At 44.2% G+C, this 22,412-nt stretch overlaps 1 protein-coding gene across 7 annotated transcripts; it reads left to right on the forward strand.

Moving 5' to 3' along the window:
• Positions 1-93: 93 nt before the first annotated feature.
• On the forward strand, positions 94-21,800 carry trdn (triadin). 7 transcript variants are annotated; one of them, XM_061811680.1, is made up of 27 exons: positions 94-653; positions 4,232-4,447; positions 6,376-6,501; positions 6,652-6,678; positions 7,701-7,772; positions 8,025-8,051; positions 8,727-9,830; positions 9,899-10,030; positions 10,121-10,183; positions 10,734-10,775; positions 11,206-11,274; positions 11,348-11,383; positions 11,493-11,552; positions 11,672-11,725; positions 11,834-11,881; positions 11,967-12,290; positions 12,473-12,544; positions 12,619-12,657; positions 12,725-12,772; positions 13,506-13,550; positions 13,631-13,681; positions 13,766-13,939; positions 14,047-14,082; positions 14,590-14,649; positions 14,744-14,773; positions 16,448-16,486; positions 16,973-21,800. In XM_061811680.1, exons 1-27 carry the CDS (start codon positions 638-640, stop codon positions 17,104-17,106), a joined length of 3,144 nt encoding a protein of 1,047 aa, XP_061667664.1. In that variant the 5' UTR covers positions 94-637; the 3' UTR covers positions 17,107-21,800. The 7 variants fall into 7 exon arrangements, with proteins under 7 accessions (XP_061667664.1, XP_061667665.1, XP_061667668.1 ...); XM_061811681.1 differs by having other exon boundaries at positions 14,599-14,649; XM_061811684.1 differs by lacking the exon at positions 10,734-10,775.
• Positions 21,801-22,412: the final 612 nt, after the last annotated feature.

The following is a 22,412-nucleotide window of genomic DNA, read 5'->3' on the forward strand; positions in this document are numbered from 1 at the left end:
CTCGCCTGCTTCCGTCCACATGACGACAGCTAAGCTGTGGACGAGGAGGAGGAGAAGGGGGATAAGTTAATGTGGGGGGCCAAGGGGGGGGGGTGTTGTTATGGGAGGACGGGTGGGGGGGTTAAGGTCACGCCCCTGGCCTAAAAAGGCGAAAGCGAATAGCTGCCGCTCTAAGAATAACCCGACCGCCGCGCAAACGTGACATGAATGTTCGCCGGCGCCGACTGGAAAGTGTCACCAAGCGAACCGGATCAAAATTTGCGTGTGAATGAATCGTGGCCGAGAAACGGAGTCACGCCGCGCCAACTTGTAAGAGCGGCTGAAAAGGGGGACGCGGCGACGTCCGCCTCAGTCCGCTTTCTCCGTCAACCTCCGCCGATCTAAATCCGTCGGCCCGGAGGTGGGGCGGGCGGTCGGCCTCCCGGTCCGAGCACCCTCAACTTGGTTTTCTCCGTCTGTCCCCGCTTTGGACCCTCAACCGGTCGGACCGCCTTCCTTGCGTGTTTGCCGTTGACTTTTCTTTTGTTTTTGGGGGGTTGCGGGGGCACTTTGGGAATACCGGTGGCACCCCAGGGAAGGAATCCACCTTGGTTTCCTGGCAACTGGATCCCGCTGGCAACGCTTTGAATGTTGAGCAATGACGGAAGCAGAAGGTAAAAAGTTTGCGGAAGGTGTTTGCGTGACGGGTCGGGCTTGTGCGGCGCGGAGGGTCGTTAGCGTGGACGTAGCTAAATATACGCAGCTATCGTGTATCATCTATTTGTAAGGCCGCCGGGATCGGATACCGGTCATTGATCGCCCGTGAGGGTGTCATTGATTCCGTCTTGAATTTGTTGATGCACTTGATGGCCCTTCAAGGTTTTTCATTTGTGTCTCGATTGATGCGTCTCTGATGACTGATTGTGTTGCCATAGATGCCTTTCATAGTACTTTCATAGTAGTAGTACTTTTAATGGTAATGTGGTAATTATGGATTTGGTATTATCTCTTTGATGTCATATTTACAGGGTATTTTATGGATCGTGCACATGAAAACTCGATGCCTTTCAATGATTAGCATTGATGCCACGTTTTGTTTTTGACATCTTTGATGCTCTTTTTGTCTTTGAATTTTCTCATGATTGCTCAGTGCAAATTAGTACTGAAGACTTTCGAATGGAATTTGATGCGGTCTGATAGTGGTCCCATTAATATTTTGGTCTGTGTCTTTGATAACTTCTTTGAAGGTGCCTTGGTTGACGTCTTTCATGTTGTCTTAACGCTATTGTTGATCCATTTGTTACCTTAACATCATTAGCTAATAGTTAGCATATTAACACTGAACACTTTTCATTGACTGGATTTGCCAGTATCTTTGTGGTTTCATATTTAGCATGTACGTCAGTGCATATTAACGCTGAACACTAACAACTAACTCTTTGACGATGTACTTTCGAACATGATTTTTTTTTTCCATCATGGAACCAGACATGTCGGGTGTCTGTTTCTAGCATACAGTCAAAACAAAATGGTTGCACCAGAGCTAATAATGCTATTCGTTAATAACAAAAGATGTGACGCGTTTTTACACAACCGACACACCCTCGTGAATTGCCCCCTCCGTACAGGGCACTTAACCGCGCCTCCTGAAGTGACGTCACGCCACGTGCGCTGACGTAAGACAAACAGTAAAAATGGCAAATACAATACAATAAATTCTGAACTGAGACAGACTCCATGCTTCTGATTTCATTCAAATCAACGATATATTATAGATTCTAAATACAATACATTCTTAACTGAGAGACGCCATGCTTCTGATTTCATTCAATCATTCACACGTAGCAATGTTATGCTAGCGGAGAACGTCTCATTCATTTATACGAGACTTGTATTAAAAATCAAATTTAGGGCATATCTTCGTGCAAACACAGTCTGGTTAAGCTTCGTCCGCGAGCCAGCAAGAAAGCGACACGTTTGCGCAGTCCGATCATCGCTAAATATCGCTCAACAAAGAATAAGTGTGTCAATTGATCACACGTAGCGGTGTTATGCTAGCGGAGAACGTCTCATTCATTTATACGAGACGTGTATTAAAAATCAAATTTAGGGCATACCTTCGTGCAAACATATGTGTTCCGGTTGATATTAGATGGATTTAGTTGATGATGCGGTCTTCCACAAAGTTTGACCCATCGAAGGCATTTTTCGTACTGGGTCTTCGGTTTTGGAAAGGGTACGAATGGAACTCCACCAACTAGCATTTCAGGATACCTGTCGTCACGATTACAAAGTCCGTGACTACACCTCTTAAAAATAACCCAAATACGCGATAAAACGCTAACTAAACCGATACTGGACCATGCAATGTTGTCTGAGAAAATGGCGGGAGCAAAAACGGGCTTTGGTTTATGCAGATCTCTGGCCTCTGATTGGTCAGTGACGCGGATTGCGCAATATCCACGGAGGGGTCAATTAGCGACTGCTTTCCACGCAAAAGGACGGGAAGGAGTGTTTGCAACTTTGTACCCCGGTCCGCCTCTGTTACCGCTTACAAAGCTGGAAAATAGGCAGGCTAACATCGCCAACTAGTGGTCTGGCATGCACATTAAGCCTTATTAATAAGGACATGTGCCGAGTTTGTTAACTTGTGAGGAGATCAGCCAAGTCGGGGATTTGGGGAAGAATGAAAATAGCTGCTGGCCTTAAAAGGACGACGCTACCACGGACGAATCATCACACTGGGGACACACGGGTCAGGTTAAAAGCTCGGAGGAGATAAAGTTTCAAAAAAGGTCTGGAAACACTTTTTTCTTTTGGTATACGACATCACGGAAATAATCTGTTCCTTGGTTTGAATAACAGACATTGTGGTCATAAATAATTTCATCACTGATAATATTGAGACGCCTTGTGAACAGTTTTACTAAAGCGTGCTGACAACATGCTAGTCAACATCTGTACTTATTAGTAAACGTTCGTAGAAAGGAGTAAACATTTATGATGACCAGACATGTCGAATACAGAATAGAAAGTGTGTGGTGCAGATGCAACTACAGTTTTTTTTTTTTTTTTTCATAATTGTTGTATAAAGAGAAAGTAATAATAACAATATACTACCACTGTACCCTGTGACCAGTTCAGGGCCTAGTCCGCTTTTTACCCATAGTTTGCTGGGATAGCCTCCAGCACTCACGTGACCCTTGTGAGGATAAGCGGCTTGGATATAGTACCACTATTACTACTGTTATCTCTTGTACTAACATTTGCCCTGACTAATGAAGGTTGGTTGCTAAAGTTTTTGCTAAGTGACCGCTGTGATGGGATTCCCAAAAGCGCGAAAGGAGGAGGCTCAAAACTACACGACGGTTTCATGTAGCGTCCTTCACACCGACGTACCGCGCAGTAAAAAATAAATAAATGAAAAATGGGACCGCTTACCGGTGTGTGTCCGCGTAATGCGTTGTTTGTGTGCCTGTGTGTACGTGTCTTGTCGAGTACCGCTAAGCCTTGTGAGTCAGCGACGGCGATGCCAGCGCGAGCTGAGCAGAGTCGACAGGTGGCGGGAGAGATCGGCTAACAGCTTCGGTGTCGGCTCGGTCGCGTCCCTCCGTCTCGCTGCTCTTGTCGGTCACACAACTTTACATAAATATGATACGTTACAAACTCGGAGAGATGAAACGTGACTTCAATATCGCAAGATGTAAAAATGCTACACACATTAGCCGTTTAGAGGCATTGTATAAACATGAAACAAGATGTAAATACACTACAATACAGGTATAAATATCAAGTAAATGGGCATTAAAAGTATATAGAACATTCATATTTATACCTACAAAGGTCATTCAAAAATTCCACAGTCAACACAAATACCTCCTACGTGCTACATGCTAACTAGCCAAAAACTCAGTAGTATCTTTGACAAAAAGATTGCAGATTTCCGTATTTCGCAGAGGATATCTGCAACTGAATCGCAGATATCTGTAATAATAAACCCCATAAACGTGATTGGCAAAAGTAGCATCATTGGTCCCGGATGAAATATTGTTGCAGATATCTGAAATGTTCTTTATGCAAAACTGGTATCTGCTACACAGTTTTGCTGTTAAATGTTAAAAGGTGCACCGTAATTACGACTTTTCGTGAATAAATGTGGGAACGGTGTGAAGAGTCTGTCCAGACCAGAGTAAACGATTGAGGAATGGCGACTAAAACGTGCGTATACCTTCTGTTGGATGTTTCTGCTCAGTGCGATCATCCGCCAGCACCACCACAATGGTCATCGACGGCAAGAACGGCGATGCCGGCTCGCCGCCCGCCGGCGCGTCCAAGCGGACGTTCGCCGACGACGTTTATTCGACGTTCAGCTCGCCGCTGGCGTGGATCCTCGTGCTGGCCCTCGTGGTCACGTGGTCGTGCGTTTTCGTTATCGTGTTCGACCTGGCCGACTACAAAACCATCTCAGGTGCGTACTTCTATTTTTGTACATTCTGTGAATATTCACATCTCAATTTGTGATTTATGTGCCAATGTAGAGGGATTATTTTCACATTATTCTGGTGTAAGTGCTGCACAAAGACTGTTTCTGTGTCAAAATATCTCGTAAAGGACGCTTAGCATTAGCCTAGCACGTGTCAACTTGGTGGTTGCCAATTAAAATTAACTTTAGTACACGGTAACTTAATTGCTGTAGTAGTTCCTTTTGTACACTATTGAATTGGTTGCTGATGTTATTTGGTCTCTCAAATTCTTTAAATGGAAAGTTTTGTAAACAATGTAGCAGCTAGCGGCTTAGTTAGTGGCGTTTAGCATTAGCCAAGCAAGCAGGCTGCTGTTCAGCTAATCTTATCAAAATCATCATTTTAGTAGTTTATTAAGTGCAGTAAATCGTGACTGAACCATGTTGACTCGAGCAAAAACACGTATTTAATGAAACTCCTCAACTTATTTCAAGTCAGTTCTTTGACATCAAGATTCCACGCAATGGCGTCAACATCTTATTTTTGTGGAAATGAAACTCCTCAAATGACTTTGACGGTTTCATGACACCAAGATACCACCAGATGGCGTCAGAGTAGTAGTAGTATCGTTTTGGCCCTATACACAATGTCGTTAACTTTGATATCAAGTGAGGACCCATTTTAGACACTGAGCTCTTCCTGCTTTTAATGTGATGTCACTTCCTGTACGTCTTCTCATCTCAATGTCGGTTTTGTATGCCAGACACGCACGACCAATTTGTCCGTTTTAGCAATGAATTCAAATTCATGCCTTTGAACTATTGAACTATTTCTCTTAAGCGTCCTTGCTGACACGCTGTGCTTGCACTAACAACATGGCTGCACACAAAGTGGCGCTTTTTAACATGCACAGTCAAGGTTGATGAATAAGGACTCTACTTAGAGCCTTTCAGGGCCCATGTGGCAATTATTTAAAAAAAAAAAATGAAGCGACAAGCAATTTGATTCCCTGTTAAGAAATTGACACTAGTGATTTTTTCCACTGTTTACATATGAGAAGGAAGAATGGAACCGCACAGGACGTCCCAGCGGAGTTGCGAATACTTTTACGAGCGTAACGGCAAAGCTAGGAGACGAGCGCTTCTGTCCTTCTTCTTCTTCTTCTTTCTGTTTCTCCTTTTTCTACTTTCTGCCGCTGTGTGTCATCCCCGCAGGTCGCGGCGTCAGGAAGGTTTTTAAGGACTCAGACCGCCGAGGCAAGAAGAACCTCCCCGTGATTAACCCCCATCTTCTCGCAGACCTCCACCCCCTCCCCACTAACCTCCTTGAGTGTGACCCCCCCCCCCTTCCCGTCATTTGTGCAGTAGTGATTCTTGATTGTTCAAATATGATAAAAATCCAGTGGATTTTGTATTTTTTTTTTTTTTAAATCATATTTGAACTTCAGGTGAGCTTGAGTAGGCCCCTCCCCCCAAAAACCAACAAACTAAGCCCCTCTGAACCCAACTCTCGTCACAGGCATCTTTATCTGATTCGGTTTTGGCATTTTGCTGGTAGTACATGGAAGTGAGGTGGGAATTTAGACCTGCTGGCCACTTTCTTAAGTGCACACGGCCAGAGAAACGACCAGGATCCTTGCTTGGGATATTTGGACTCTCTCGTCTAGTTAAAGAAGTTGTGTAAAAAGTCAGCCGATTTCTTTATAATTACGACCTCATTACGCCAATACATTTACTTAAAAAAGTGGTCAGTGGATATGTTAGTCAGTATCATTATGTATTCAAACGGAATGAATGAGCACGTTAAAAGTGGCCTGTTGTGTTTTTATGGATGTGCGCCAACGGGAATTACGTACGCTCTCCATATAACTTTGCCCTTTGATTAAAACGGAACGCTACCAAAAAGTGTCGGTGATGAGCGTCTTCCCCCGCAGGAGGCCTCGGCAGGATCGGCTCGGACCCGGCCAAGGCCGTCAACGACGTGGTGGAGAGCTCGGCCAACGCCATCCGCGACGTGCTCAGGTTTGCCGCCAGCCTGGTTGCCCCCGATGAGGATGACGGTAAGACCTGAAATGGGGGGGGGGGGGGGGGGATCGGTCCGGTGGCTGGATGGGAGGAATGGATATTTAAAAATCACTTTTTCACGACAAGTACTGTACCCTGGTGAGAAGTCTGATTCAGTCTGATGTTTTATTTTTCTTCTTCTTCAGGAAATCTCTATGCTGTGAGGAAAAAAGGTGAGCGAGAGCAACCCACAGAAACACGCTTTGCTTGCTTTAGAGTACTGCATTTGCTCACAATGACATGACTGCGGTTCCCCGTCTGAAGCCGGCAACGCTTTGGCCTCAGTCTTGTGCACTGGGTCACCTTAGAAACTCCGGAAACGCACAGTTGGAGATTGGACAATTTAAGTTTCTTCCTCACGATGTTTTTTTCCCCGCTGATGCAGGCATTTGATTTTCTGTCCTTATGGCCCAGCCCCAATAGACTGTTTTCGACCAAGTGACGACATCCGGGGCACGCGGCCATGTTGGATGGGTTCACTCTACGGCTTTTGCATACGGACCGGAGTTACACAAATGTTCGTACGACTGTTAAAAGTGACGCATGATGGCTGAAAAGACTTTGGAAAGTTATCGGGGCTCATTAGATGTTGTTTCTCGAAACCGTTACGACAAGAAGTGTGCTTTGATCGACAATATCGACCCATATGCCTTGGAGAAACACAAATGGAGCAAGAATTTTGAACTGTGGCCGTCGGTAACCTATCCAGACATCGTCCACTGACTTCTCTTCTCAAGAAGCGCTTAGGACATAGACCAACTCAAGGATTAGAAAGGTCTGGAGGAACGAACAAAATTCTCTTGGCAAAAAAATTACAGGGAAAGGGAATGACTTGGCTGCTAGATCGGCTCTGCTGATACGAGACGGCCACAGTTGTCGCCGTTCGGTTGCTAACTGCTCCGTTTTCTCGCACTGGTTCTTGTTCACAGCTGGCAGCCGAAAGAAAGACGCTTTACGACGCCCACTTTCATTTGAGCAAACGATAACGCAGCAGTGCGCCCCCGTTCATACGCCTTTCTGAAATGATTCCTGCTTAGTTACGGTTTGCTTACTCGAATTCACCCCACCAAAACGGCGATCGCGTTCTAAACCGGAAGGTGTGTGACGTCAGTCGAAAAATGTCTATTGTAGACGACCTTTAACTGTTCATGATAGTTATGGATAATGATATATGTACTTATGAACCGTCTCAAAGCGACAACGCGGTCGGAGGAGGAGGAGAAGGAGGAAGAACAAGTGGAGGTGAATCTTAAGAGGAGAAAAAAAGGTACTTGACGCTGAAGTCGAGTTGCTAATTCTTCTGTGATGGTGTCATTAAATGAGGGGGGAGGACCCCCCCCCCCACACCTCCTCTTCCCCCTCGAGTAACAACAATTGTGTTCGATGACACTAAAATATACTACGGCTTTCTTCTCTGGCTTGTCGCTAACTGCTAGCATGCTAATATGCTAACATTAAGCTGTGTTTTCAAAGTGAATCTCCAGGCTAATTTTTTCGTCTTCTTTTTGGGGGGATTTAGGGGAGTTTCTACCATCCCGAAGTAAAGGTATGTGCGTACACTATTATTATACAAGTTGATAATCATGTTGTCGCCACAATTTTTCTAATGGCAATTTCTAATGGTTCAAACCACTGATGTGAACTGCTTACATGACCAACATGATGGGAGGGAACTAATTTACCAAAGCACAGTCAGTGTTGTGAATAAACTGAGAATTTGGTCTCCACATCTAGCGACTTTAGCCGTCTCTCTGGCGATTACTTTTTTCAATTAGCAAGTGTAAAAAGTGATATTCTCCCAAAATGAAGCACTAAAAGTATGTACAGGTATTTCTTTTACAATAAAGCCTCGGTTTTTGAACGTCCCCGTTTTCGAACGGATCGTTTTTTTGAATATGTGCGTGTATTTCTACTATGCAGTTTATTATCAGAAAAGCTTAAAAAAATGCTTTAAAAAGCCTAATTTCTTCTGCTTGGAACGCAATATTTCTTTTTCCATTCATTGTAATGAGAAACATCGATTCGGTTTTCGAACAATCCACTTTTCGAACCGTTTTCTGGAACGGATTGTGGTCGAGAACCGAGGCATCGCGGTATTTCTGTGGAAGTTGAAGCAACAACAACTTGAAAAATCTTTTGACTAGATTTTGGGAGTGTTTTTTTTTTTTTTTTTTTAACTGCATATTCCGCCGTTAACACGCCGATGAATTGTTCGTTAAAGTCATCAGGATGCAAGTGAAGAAGGCACAACTGGCGGTCGAAGTGGTCCACCCGGATGAAGGCGAGGAAGAGGAGGACGAGGGGTATGAGGAGGGCCAGCAGGAGGAGAAGGCCAAGGAAGAAGAGGAGGAGGAGGAAGAGAAGGAGGAGGAAGAGGAGGGGGACGATGTGGTGGATGAAGGAGTTGATGAGGAGGAGGAGGGAGAAAAAGCAGCTGAAGAGAAGGAGGAAGAGGAGGATGCTGTGGATGAAGCAGTTCTTGCGGCTCCTGAGGAGATAGACGAGGATGGAGGTGACATGGAGGAGGTGGAGGAGGGAGTGGGTGATGAAGAAGAGGAGGAAGAGGGGGAGGGAGCTGACGCCATTGCGGAGGCGAATGAGGAGGGAGAGGATGAGGAGGCCACGCCTGATGCCCAGGAAGCGGCTGCTGAGGACGAGGACGACGAGACCTCCCAACCCGAGTCCGACGATGAGATTGACGACGGTGACGGCAAAGAGGACGAAGAAGGAGAACAACGTACAGCTGGTGAAGATGACGAGGAGGAGGAGGACGGAACTGAAGATATGACGAGGGATGAGGAAGACGAGGATCTCTTGCCTCGGTCCAGGGAGGAAGATGAAGATGACCTTCATCTTGCTTCCGTCCCTGATGATGATGAGGATGACCAGGGGGAACCTCTCCGAATTTTGGCCGTGAAAGATGAAGATGCGACTTCATCATTGGCTGACGACGACGACGACGATGATGATGGAGAAACCAAGGAAGAAGTTCTCGTCCAATCAGACGTCAGCAAACCTGATGATTCCATTGAGGATGATGAGGTGGATGAGGAAGACCACCGGGACGAAGATCTGGAGCGCCTTGATTTCGGCCAAGCGGAGAGCGGCAAAGACCACGAACCCGATGACGAGGAGGAGGAAGAGGAGGAGGATGAAGACGACATTGCACGACCGCCCTTGGATGGTGAAGACGACGAGGAGGAAGACTCACTCGCCTTGACCTCGGGTGAGGCAGGCCTCCCGACCCTTGACCTCGAAGACGGCATCGCGCCGGAGTCGTCGCCGGTTGAAGACGAGGACGAGGATGAAGAAGACCTGGCATCAGGTATCGCGGCGGCATTCGTACGTCGTCAATATTCCTGCGTACTGTACGCATCTCTCGATGGGTCACAGCTCAACACGAAGATGCGGGCGAGCTGAGCCCGCCGCTCGCTGGGGATGGAGAAGAAGAAGGAGAGAAAGAGGAGAAGTCCCACAAAGAGGAAGAGCGGCGGGCAACAAAGCTCCACGCCGAAGCGCACGCAGGTCAGCGGGCGAGGCAACGGGGCAACGGTACACATACATATTTATATCACCTCCATTTTGTTTCTTCTTCCCCTTTTCGTGGGGTTCCAGCGTGTCCCTGCACCAGTCCGCCGAAGACGCGAGTGTCGGCCGTGCGAAGCGCCAAGAAGAAAGGTGGGTGCGCCACGAGTCACAAGATCGCTAGCGGAGAGTTGCGAACGCGACGCGATGGCGGCGGCGGCGGCGGCGCTTCCCGGCCGGCGCAAGAGTTTTGTTTTGAAACATAATCCACGCTTTCATATTTAAAGTGAAGTCCAGAGTGCCTTAGTAAGAAACTAACAGCTGGAAAGAGTTGGCCTCACAATTCTGAGGTCCCGGGTTCGATCCCGGCCCCGCCTGTGTGGAGTTTGCATGTTCCCCCCCCGCGCCAGCGTGGCTTTTCTCCGGGTGGGCCCTCCGGTTTCCTCCCACATCCCAAAAAACATCCAATCGTGATTGTGAGTGCAACTGGCGACCGGTTCAGGGTGTGCCCCGCCTCCTGCCCGTTGGACAGCTGGGATAGGCTCCAGCACTCCCCGCGACCCTTGTGAGGATAAGCGGCTAAGCAAACGGCCGGACGGGCGGAATGCAACGGTTCACTTTTTTTCACCGATCGAGAATCTCCCGTCGACGTTACGTCATGTGACTTTGCAACAAAGTCGTTTTTCTTTCTTTCCATGCGAAGAATGGAAAGCCGTGAAGAACACGGAAAAACCCAAAAGAACAGGTGACGCTTTTCTTTCATTTGACTATTTTTCATTACTTTCGATTTCATTTTATATTGTTTCATTTCATCTGTGTGCCTTTTACTGATTTGTATTCAATTAGCCCCAAAGCACTGTGAATTCAAAATAATCATAACTACGTTCTTACATTAACGCATTTACTTGCATTGGCATGAGTCACTGGGTATAATTCACATTTTTTTCCCCCTGAAAAATACTTGCTAAAACTTATTTTTAAAAACAGCGGAACAAATTCCAGATTCTTTGACGTAGTTTTTTTTTGTTTTGTTTTGTTTTTTTTTTCAAATGAAGTGATGCAGATTTTCAGAACAGACTTTTTATGTTCCGACTTGCAGTACCGTAGCTTTGACTTGCTAGATTGTTTTTTTCGACGCTGATGACGCGCAAATAACGCCTGCGCTTACTTGCCAGCACTTCCCAGATTTGCCAGTCTGGAGCCCAAAATGAGACGAACCGGGAGGATTCCGACTGTCCTCAAAGGTACGTGGAGATGATGCCTGGTTCTGCTCTGATCCCATCGGTTCTTCTTCTTTTTTTTTTTGCCCTTGAATAGCCAGGAAAGAAGAAAAGAGCAAGAAGCCAAAAACAGGTATACATTTTTTTTGTAATAGCGCTTATTGAAACAATTTCAAAGTGGAAAACGACACTAAGGGTCAAAAAGATCCTACTTAAGCTTTCGCTGTTTTTTTGTCCATTAGAGCAACCTGCCGAGAAGCAAAGTCCAAAACCAACGCAAGTCCCAGAACCAGTACAAGACGGTACCGCTGCCCTTTATTCGACGATAAGTTTACGTCGCCTTTTCTCGCCGTGGTGACTGATGCTACGCTAAACGACGCTAATCTATGACTCAACATCGTGTTGTCGCTTTGCTTCCCAGTCGGTCCTTGCAGACCGGCACCAGTCTACTGTCCGTCCCCTCCCGGCTGGTACGGTGAGTGTTCAAAAAGTGGACTTCTCGACAAGAAAGAACAGGAAAGTGGATCCGCGTGCCCCCTTCACCTCCAAATATTACCCACCCCTCCCCCCTCCCACCCCACAGTGCACCAGATCGTGACGGACACGCCGTACCCGCCTCCGACCGCTTCAGGTAGGCCTGCCGGACATCCACATCCCGTCTGGCTCGAGTTGTGACCCGACTGAAGCGCTTTCTGATTATTTTGCTTTCTTTCCAGGTTCTGCTGCTCCGGTTCTGACCACCCATCCCATCCACCCGGCGCCGCTTTACCAAGCGCACCCGATGATGCCCCCGCTCTACCCTCACTACCAGCACTTTGCTCACCCCGTGCCACCTGTCGTGCAGTTGCCGCCAGAACCGGTCCGACCGGTAGAACCGGTCCAGCCTGTACAACCAGTTGAAACAGTTCTGACGGCGCAACCAACTGAACCAGTCCAGACAGTTGAACCCCAACAACAAGCGGAACCGGTCCCGCCGGTTGAACCTGTCCAGTCAGGAACCACAGAACCGGCACCTGCTGCTCAACCCGAAGTCCAGAAAGGTGAGGAAGAAGCACAGCAGAGTGAAACAAGTCGACAGTACCAGACAGCAAAACTGGTAGCAAGATTTAGTTTTTTTGTTGTCACGTCGAGTTTGTACTTACGAATACACCCACCACAGACTTCCTGCTTCATCAGTTTGTCAAATTTCTCTTCACACACCTCAACTGTTTCCTCTCGAAAGGAGAAGCGGCAGAACCAGACGTGAAAGCCGAATCGGAGCGTGTCAAAGAAGACGTGACGACGGCGAAAAAAGGTACGCCGCTTGCCACGCTCGGCTTTTGGAAACACGATTTTAACGTTCAAATGCACTGATCGTGTTCAATCCAGAAGCTACGAAGAAAAAGAAGACAGCCGACGATCACGAAGGTAGGACAACGTTTGCGGCCACTTCAGTAGGTCCACCTCGGAACCGTGTGCTTGTTGGCTTTTTCAGGTGGTGGACTCAAGAAAGACAAAACCAAAGCTGGAGCTACACACACAGGTGGAGAACTAAATATGAATCTTTTTCTAACCAGTCTTGGACAACAAGGACTTTCCAAAAGTGACATGTTACACATGGCCGATCAGAGTGATGCTTACACATTTAAATAAGTGGAAGTGGAATACGGGTACCCGCTAACATTATATGCTAGCGTACCGGCCAAGAGCTGTGACAATCCACAGATTGCTCCCATTCCGGTCACATAAACGTCTTCCAGCGACGCTATTCCACCGCATTTAAAGGGAATGAGAGGAGCCTCTTCGATTGGACAGGGTCAGAGACAGCTGTGAACACTCCCACACCAGTGCAAACCTCCCACTTTTAAATGCGCTGATGTATGTCGGAAAAGGGTGGCGTGGCCTCTCCGGGTCGGGGACGAGATCCTGCCCCAAGTGGAGGAATTCAAGTCTCTTGGGGTCTTGTTCTTGGTCTTGTGAGGGAAGAACAGAGCGGGAGATGGACAAGACGGATGGGTGCGGCGTCCGCAGTGATGCGGACTTTGTTTCGGCCCGTTTTGGTGAAGGGGGAGCCAAGTCGAAAGTCAAAGCGCTCAATTTACCAGTTGATCTACGTTCCTACCCTCACCAACTTCTAACCTGCTCCCTTATATAAGCTGCGGATTTACGCTCGTCATAAAAATAAAGCTTGTAGTCTTGAAAAAATACTTTCTTGTAAAAATAAAAAAAAAGTTCATTAATCTCGTCAGTGACCTTACACTTTTCTTTGCATTCAGCTGTAAAAGCGCGAAGCAAAAGCGCAGCAGCGCCTCCGAAGAGAGGTAATTGTTCCTAAGATGCCGGTTGCCGTGGCGATGAGATGTCACCTTTTGACCCAGTCGTCCTTCTTTCTTCGCATCAGAAGCCACAGCGGCGAGACGCAAGAGAAGCGCCGTCTGCGCCCCGGAGACAGGTCCGTTTATCGGCAGTCAGGTCGTGCGATTTGAGGTTGTCACGGCAACGCTTTTTTGTTTGTTTGTTTTTGGGTCACTTTCAGATGGCGCCCAGAGCAAAAGCAAGACCGCCTCCTCCTCCTCCTCCTCCTCCTCCTCTTCTTCCGCGGCCAAAAGAGGTAAAAGCGGTCCCGCGGCAGCAGAATGGCAGCCGACGGACACGCCGATGAGGACGAACGTGACGGAGAAACTTTACAAATCTTCAACGTCGCAAACGCGTGAGGCCGCCGCCGCCCGATTCAAAATGGCTGCATGCATGTGGAGTGATGCTTAACGTGAGCTTTTTCTTAAATTTTATTGTCTTTTTTTGTGTGTGTGTCCTCAGCCAAGATGAGAACAACTTTACTGACGAGCAAGAAAAGTAAGTTTCATATTTATGAATGCTAAATAATTTGATGTCAGAAATGGGCAAAGTGTGGCGTTTATGTTATCAAGAGTCTTGTTGTATTAAATTAGTTCTTTTGTCTTAAAATTGTTGCGTTACAAATGCTGCATTCGTTTGTATTTATTTCATATTAAATGATAGTACAGAAAAATATTAGTGAAATTTAACATCTTATATGCTGTGTACAAGTATTTTTTCAGGTAATATTAGTCACAGCACCAGCAGTGCAAGCAATTACAAGTAATAAAATAAAAAGGGGCAATAACTGAATTACTCTTTTTATATTTCATATACATTTTAATGTAGTTTAAAAAAGTGTAATGGACACAATTGTTTGCCCACCCATGTTTTCTAACAAAAACTGTACATTCCATTTCAAATACTTTAGAATTCCTCGAGTAACCTTCTATACTTTAACTATTTATTTACAATTTGAAATTATTTTAAAAATGTTTAAAACATGCATTCTGTTTTTCTACTCTGTCACCACAGCCAAAGCCGATCAGGCTGAGGAAAAGGAAAGGTCCTCGAGGGACACCAAAGGTTGGCAACAATTTTAAATGAAATGAATTTTAAATTCCTTGACATCTCACGCCGTTTTTTTTCGCCCCCCCCCCTCCCTACATTTTTGTTTCAGACAAAAAAGACAAAGAACGTTCACAAGCCAGTAAGTATCGGAAGCGTCCAATTCCTTTCACAATCTCCACTTGTGTGTGATCAATAAGATTTGATGAAGTGACTGCAGTGATTGTGATTTTGAGGACACTACACTTACATGATGAAGAAAATGAAATCAGAAGTACTATGACGTCAAATGAAAGCCGAAACAACTCAAATAAGTTGTGCAAATGAAGTGCAATATGATATGACATAAACGATATCTTTGATTCCAGCTGTCTGGAGGTTGTTAAAGTACTTCCCTCCTTCTACTACAGTATATGTATTAATCATTTGTAAATAACCGGCAATCGCTGCTAACAAGATGCGCCACGGCTTTTTTTTTCTCTTCTCTCTAACGCCCCCAAGTGGTCAAAATTGATGTGACGTTCCTGTTTTTGAAAGCATAAACTGACGTGTTTGAATGCTTGTTGTCATCAGAGGGAGGAAAAAAGAGCTTCCCGTAGAGCTTGAGGTATTTCTTTGCTGTCCAATTGTCTTTTCCTCCTCATCAGCACAACTTGCAGATGAGCTGTAACAATTTGAGTTATCATCAGCGACATAACCATAAATAGCGACGGGTAACTCCACAACATTGTCAGTATTCGTCCCCTTGCAATACAGTAAAAGCTCAAAGCCGGCGGTGGGCAAATGTTTGCGCTCAAGGGCCGCAAAAAATGTTGGCTCAGATTGTCAAACCAAAAGTGAAACAAAAAGGCAAAATCCATCCATCCGTGTTATTTGCCGCTTATCCTCACGAGGGTCGCGGGGAGTGCCGGAGCCTATCCCAGCTGTCGATGGGCAGGTGGCGGGGTACACCCTGAACTGGTCGCCAGCCAATCGCAGGGCACATTAAGACAAACAACCAATCGCACTCGTGCATGCATGACACGCAAACTCCACACACGCAGGCAGGGCCGGGATCGAACCCGGGACCTCAAAACTTTGAGGCCAACGCTTTCCAGCTGACGCACCGTCACCGTGCCGGCCCAAAAGGGAAAATGTGGATGGAAAATGAGGCGGGGAAAAAGCTATATACTTTTGCATGAGTTAAACGAATAAATAAATTCATTAAATTGAAATTATCCATCCATTTTTTTTCGCCGCTTATCCTCAGGAGGGTCACGGAGAGTGCTGGAGCCTATCCCAGCTGTCAACGGGCCTGAACTGGTCACCAGCCAATCGCAGGGCACATCGAGACAGACAGCAGCACTCACAATCACACCTCGGGGCAATTTAGAGTGTCCAATTAATAAATAATAAAATTACATTGAGTTTATTTGAATTGACCCATTTTGGTAAGGAAAATAAATTGTTTTCCAGGACTCGTGGCATAAATTCCTGGATTAAAGAGACCGAAGATTGGAGAAGATCACACGGAAAAATAAAATGGGAATTATTACATTCTTAAAATTCACACATACGAGACACATTTTTTTTTATGGCTGAGCTGTTTATAAAAAAACAACAACAACAAAAAAAAAGACCCCCAAAGTGTGCCCACCCCCGGCTTTAGTAGTTCTGCCATATTTGCACTAATTGTACTAGTTTACATGTTGACTTTGAAATCTTCGCCGCATGCTGAAACGACATCAGCACCCGCCCTCGTCTTCTTTCGCATCTGACTTCCTGTTAGCATCAAACGCTACATCTCAATCTGTTTTACTGTGTGTACCTCTTGTAGAAAAGACAGAGGATGAAAGTACAGCAAAGCAGAAATCAGGTCAGTACACGTTCAAACCGTTTTAATTGGAACCTAACCTTCCTTTTTGCCGAAAAACTCGACAATAATCGGCATTGTTCAAGTGAATTGAGCAGCTTCATTTCAAAAACGGTCGTGCTTTTTCCTAATTTTGGTGCTAGGTAACTATGTCGAAGTGAGTCGAGGAGTTTCATTTTGATGAATGTTGCTTTTTCAGCACCTGGTTCCGTTGTTCGGCAATCATAAACTTTTTACGAACGGCATCAAATGCTACATTATTACATTTTCCCTCCGGCGGGGGAACGCTGTACATTCAACGGTAATTGCACTTTAGCCTCCTCGCCACTTGAGGGCAGTGCCAGTCCAAAAAAGAAGAAGGTTCCGTCAATTCAAACATCAAAACCCAACCTTGTTGATTTTTGTTTATTCTGAAAGTGACAAAAAAGACCCTTGACTTCCTGCTTTTACTTTCTAAACTAAAAGTTGACTTCCCGTGTGCGTCCGCAGGTCAAAGATACTTCCAGTGCGTTTATGTGCCGGGCAAAAATGCGCAGTACCCCCTGCGACCGTTCAGCCCGGCGCCACCCGCCCTCAAGTCCCTCCTCGACCAGCAGAGGGCGGCCAGGCAGTCGACGCAGTAGCGCGGCCTCCCCCCACCACGCGATCTCTTTTCCATTTTTTTTTTTTTTTTTTTTTATTGTTCAACTACAAGGCTGAGCTCCTCGGGTTTCTCATTCAGATCAACAAAAAAGCAAACGCAGTAAAAGTGAAATAATGAAGTCTTTCCGTGAATGCGTCACTTGATGCTAGCTAGAAATCACACAATGCAAAAATCTCATAAAGGTTTACAACCGTCGCGTTCCCTCGACAACGTGGGCCTGAGGACTTCCTCTCTTCACCCCCACACACAGCAAATAAAGGACTAGGAGGGCTGGCAGTAAATTACACAATTGGGAAATTTGGATTTTTATGACACACTGAAATTGTAGCTAGCTTGGAAATGCAGTGACGTGGGGTCACTTCGTCCGATCACGTTCACTGGATGGAAAAATCATCGCCGAGTTGTATCGAGTGGGAACAAATGGAAAACGGGAAATTCAGGTAAATAATTATATTTAAAAAAAACAACAACATAACTCCTTTTAAAACATGTTTTATCTACTGTAAGTTCTATTTAAAAAAAAAAAAAAGAAAGAAATAGCATTTTATCTTCCTAGCAGAGGGGAATTTGGAATTATTTTCTGTGTTGACTGACTGGATCACCTGCTCCTACGTGGAAATGATAAAGCAAAGCAAAATTTGTAGAGCATATTTCACACACAGTGCGCTTTACATGATTAAATACATAAAAACATTTGAAAAAGTACAATTAAAGCAGATTTTAGTGCAAGAAATGTTATTGAAAAGTGGGAGTACTCTAAAACGCACGAGGAAGAAAAAAACATTCAAACGTGGGGCTGACGTCACTTATTCCATTTTTTTTTTTTTGCAGCATCATCATAGCTAAAATGCTGCTTCACCATGTTTGCTTTGGACTCTGCACTCCACGTTTAGACCCGAGTCACTCGATCTCAGAGCCCTACTGGGTTTCTTTCATGTTTTCAGAACCGAAACCATTTAGAGATTTACAGACCAGTAGCAGAATTTTCAAATCCATTCTAAAGCTGCCTGGAAGCACCAATGCCCCATTAAAAAAATAATAAATGATAATAATAAAAAAAAAAAAAGTTTTCTGAGCAACATCGGTATGAAATCTAAAACACGTTTTGAAAGGAAAGCAACCTTTCATCCAACTGCAGCACCATCTGCTGGATGTGATGGGGCACTCCAGCAGTTGCCCCACATTTTTTTTCATCATTTAAAAATTTTTTTTTTTTACTTTTTGTTTACGTTGACAGGTCAAACCCCAGGAGCCCCGCCTCTTCCACACTTGCGCCCCCTGCCTCTGAACACCTCCTAACAACGCTAATGCTAATTCGCACCTAAATACTTGACTAAACGTGTTTATGATCTGACATAAATTAACAGTCGAGTGAAGCTCCAGCTAATTTCTAGCATTTGTATTATTAACAGCCTAAGTTCAGGGAATGGAAGCGTGCGTTTGCGCGACCAACACCGGACACCGATCGGTGGCCGGCCGGTGACTTAACATCTTCAGCTGTACGTTCAAGCGACGCGAGCGGCCTGTTGGCTACCAAGCTAACATTTAGTGTCGCCGCACGTTGTTTATCGATGTCTTACTTGATGAGAAAGAAAGAAAAAAAGTGAGTCTTTACACCAGACTCCACCATGAAATCAGATCAGGTTTTAAAAATAAAAGTCTTCAGTGACCTCATTGTGTTAGCGCCTAGCATACTTTGCTATGGTTGCGCAGGGTTCAAGTCACGTGGTTCAGAACTGACCGAGCCTCAACTTTCTGAGTCTTAAAACGTGCGCGGACTTGAAGACAAAACACTTGACAGTTTATCCATTCGCGTGTTAGCAGATGGTATGCTAGCATGTTTGATTACCAGATTCTCCTTTAGCAGAGAAGAGAATCTGGAATCTGATTATACTCACAGCTACAAATAGTACATCGTTACCCTACATGCCTACGTAACGGTCATGTTGGATGGATGGACTTGTTCAATTCTCGTTAGATTTTCACATTCTAGCGTTTGCTATCAATGCAGAACTTTTAAAAGTCAACAAAATATATTTACCTGTGAAAGGTTTTTCCCAGTTGTACGGCGCAGTTTGCTGGCATCTTTGATCTTTTGGCTTTATCGCCGTCCACACCCATGGAATGCGCCGACTACTTGTTTAGCGTCACCGTAGGCGCGCATCCTAAAAGCGGCACATCTGTTATATTTCATTATGGAGACGAGCAATAGCTTCTCCCGAAAAATGCTACATGCTAATTGTTGCATTTGTGTTACCGCCGAAACCAGTTTGGGACGCGATCCTCACTGCTGTCGAATTAGCAAGAAGCTAACTAAACACGAGCTAATCGCTCAGCTAGCCACAAGCTAATGAGCTAACTAGCAGGTGTCTAGTGCGCCGCTTCTTGTTTTTCGGTCACAAAAACTTGCGTGAATTTGAGGGATGCGTTGTCAACGCGGTTTCAGATTTTGACAAATAACATTTATTATTTATAATAATGATGACGATGGAAGCAGTGGCATGTGTGAATCAGATGTGAATAATTTTCCTTTTGTTTTTATTTAATTTGAAGCGTTTGTACAAGTTGTGAGAGGAAGCAAGTTGTTGCACAAGTTCACGTTCCTTAAATATGAATCATAATGATCATAATTCATTACACCTAACAATGTCGGTCAACTTTATTATGGAAAGAAAAACCAAATAAATGAGAACACTTGTTTTTCATCACTTACTCACAGGGAAAATCCGATCCAACAAGATTTATGAATTCTAATAAAACCATAAATGTTGACACGAGTGGAATATTTGTTCCTTTATCACATCATTCATATATAAACTACTGTTTTTGTATTATGAAACTAGTATGCATGTTTGTAGTTTGACTCCTTTCAACAATTATAACATTGTAATATAAAAATAATACAGTACTGTTAATATTTATTTTATGAAATAGCATATCAACGGGTACCTCCATTTGACAAGTACGATTAGTAAACAATGAAGAAAAGATTTTATTCGGTGCCGCACTTTCCACATGACTCAATTGGAGGAGACATTCTCTCTGTACATTTTTTGGTCAAATATTACAATAGCCATAATAATAAATAATACTAATCATATAAAAATGGAGTCTAAAGCTGCGCAGCTCCCTCACGGAACAAGAAACATGAACATACAACATGATGTGACAATCAATCAATCAAGTGCTGCTGTTTTGGTTAGCAACACGGTGTTTGATTTTGTTATGAAAGAAATACAGCGACCATCATCTTTAAAAATGAATGAATAAATAAATAAAACGTTGAAATTGAGGCAGTGTGTGACAAAGTGCGTCCACCTTTATTTTTACACCTCGACAAATTTTTTCAACACACTCGGAACACGGCGCTAACGCTAGCTCACCGGACGTCGCTTTGCTTTGCTCTGACGGGAAATTGTCTCGTTGCGAACAGCGTCTTTTTTTTTTTTTTGTTTTGTTTTTTTAAACTACATATTTGCCCTGCGATTGGCTGGCAACTCGTTTGAACGTGTACTCAAACTCAGCTGGGATCGGCTCCAACTCATTCGCAACGCCAGTGAGGAGAAGCAGATGAATAAAACAAAGCATCGTTCGGAATCCTGAAAAGTCATAACTTTCAAGATTATCTGGGGAAAAAAAAAAATAAATAATACATAACCTGTTTGTTGACTTTGGCTGAGATAAACAAACATTATGTCAGTGCAGAATATTAATCATAATAATAACACTTAATGGCTGCATGCAGCTTTTACATCAAACCCCCACCCCCCAAAAAAATATATGACACACCGTGAATAATAATAACTGCAATAGCTCTTAATGACATGAATATCATTATGACAGTTGGTCCCTGCCGGCCATTTCATTAGGTACACACCCAATACAGAAATATTAACGCTGACTTTTGATTGACACTGTCAGAGAGACAATCATTTTACAATATGCTTATCGTCATTGTTGTTGTGCTTGTAAAATGACACAATTACCGTAATTCCCGGACTACGGAGTGCACCTGCTTATAAGTCTCGCACTAGCGCTAAACTCTTTCTGCGTACCGAGGCTTATAACCAGGGGCGCTAACGCTAACGCTAGCGCTAGCAGGGCATCACTGCATAATCCACAAGATTGAAAACGTATGAAAAAAGTCGCCACTTGTAGGCCGGAAATTACGCTATACATTTCTGATATTTCAATTTTGTCAAACGTTTCGAACAAAAGTGAGCATTATTAGGACTGTTGAAATACAAGTATGTGAAATATGATTTGCTTGTGTCTATATACAATCACAACTGTGGTGAAATTCTGTGGAAGACATAAAAAAGTATAATAAAATCATTGAAATGAACTAATTTTGCCTAAACGCTCCCCCCCAAATTGTTGTTGTTGTTTTTTTTTTTTTTTTGCTCTACAGCGAAAAAAGTGACTCACTTAAATTGAAGTCGGATGGAGAACAAAATAGCTGCCGATGACGCTGGTTTGTTGCAGCAGACGATGTGGAAAAAAATATATATACAGTGTATATATCCATACATAAACATTTTGAATACGACTGTGAATGGACAATGTCACACAGAACATTCGGAATGCTGAACTATTCAAATAATTGTCGTTACATTTCTGAAAATAAACAAACACTTGTGTCAAATACTGCAAGTAAATAAATAATAGCCACTGTGAGGTGATAAAGTCTTTTCATTTGGAATAAATGTGGGTTTCCTGTCTTTCTTTACGTACATACGTTTCATTTTTATTTGTTTATGGGCGAAAGATGAGCTGAAACGTGGAATTGACTGAAATAAGAACATTGATTTGCAAACGCGACGGAAAATGTGGACATTATGAGAACGTTAAAAACGCTTCTCAATATATTCTAAATGAAGCGAAGACTTTTGAGTTGGGAGGGTTTGAACCGGTAGAATATGCAGCAAAATATGGAAGGATGCGTTCAATTTGGAAAATGGGAATTGTTTACATATAAAATGTGGAATTTGGCGGAGAGATGGTAATTTTTTTTCAACGTAAAAATTGTCGCGGACTTTGATATTTGAAGAGTTGAAATTCATTAAGAAATGTGGAAATTTTAGTGTTGAACGTTATGCTAAAGGCGCGAACATGTAGGCTAGCTAGAGAACGCTATGTTAGTAGCTGATGCTAGAATTTGCTAAATGTATCGATTTCAGCGTGTAAAATATTTTACAACTGAAACAAGCTCCTAATAAAAGATATCTACCCGATGTTTTATGTACATTAAATAAAACGTTAGCTTAATGGAGTGCAGTGGTTTTC

The sequence above is a fragment of the Syngnathoides biaculeatus genome, chromosome 23, assembly GCF_019802595.1.
Source record: "Syngnathoides biaculeatus isolate LvHL_M chromosome 23, ASM1980259v1, whole genome shotgun sequence".
In the NCBI taxonomy this organism is placed as follows: Eukaryota; Metazoa; Chordata; class Actinopteri; order Syngnathiformes; family Syngnathidae; genus Syngnathoides; species Syngnathoides biaculeatus.

Coding starts and splice junctions, on each gene's coding strand:
- trdn (XM_061811680.1), top strand. Junction 11,553..11,671: donor CCCAGAACCAGTACAAGACG/GTACCGCTGCCC, acceptor TTTGCTTCCCAG/TCGGTCCTTGCAGACCGGCA. Junction 11,882..11,966: donor CCCGCCTCCGACCGCTTCAG/GTAGGCCTGCCG, acceptor CTTTCTTTCCAG/GTTCTGCTGCTCCGGTTCTG.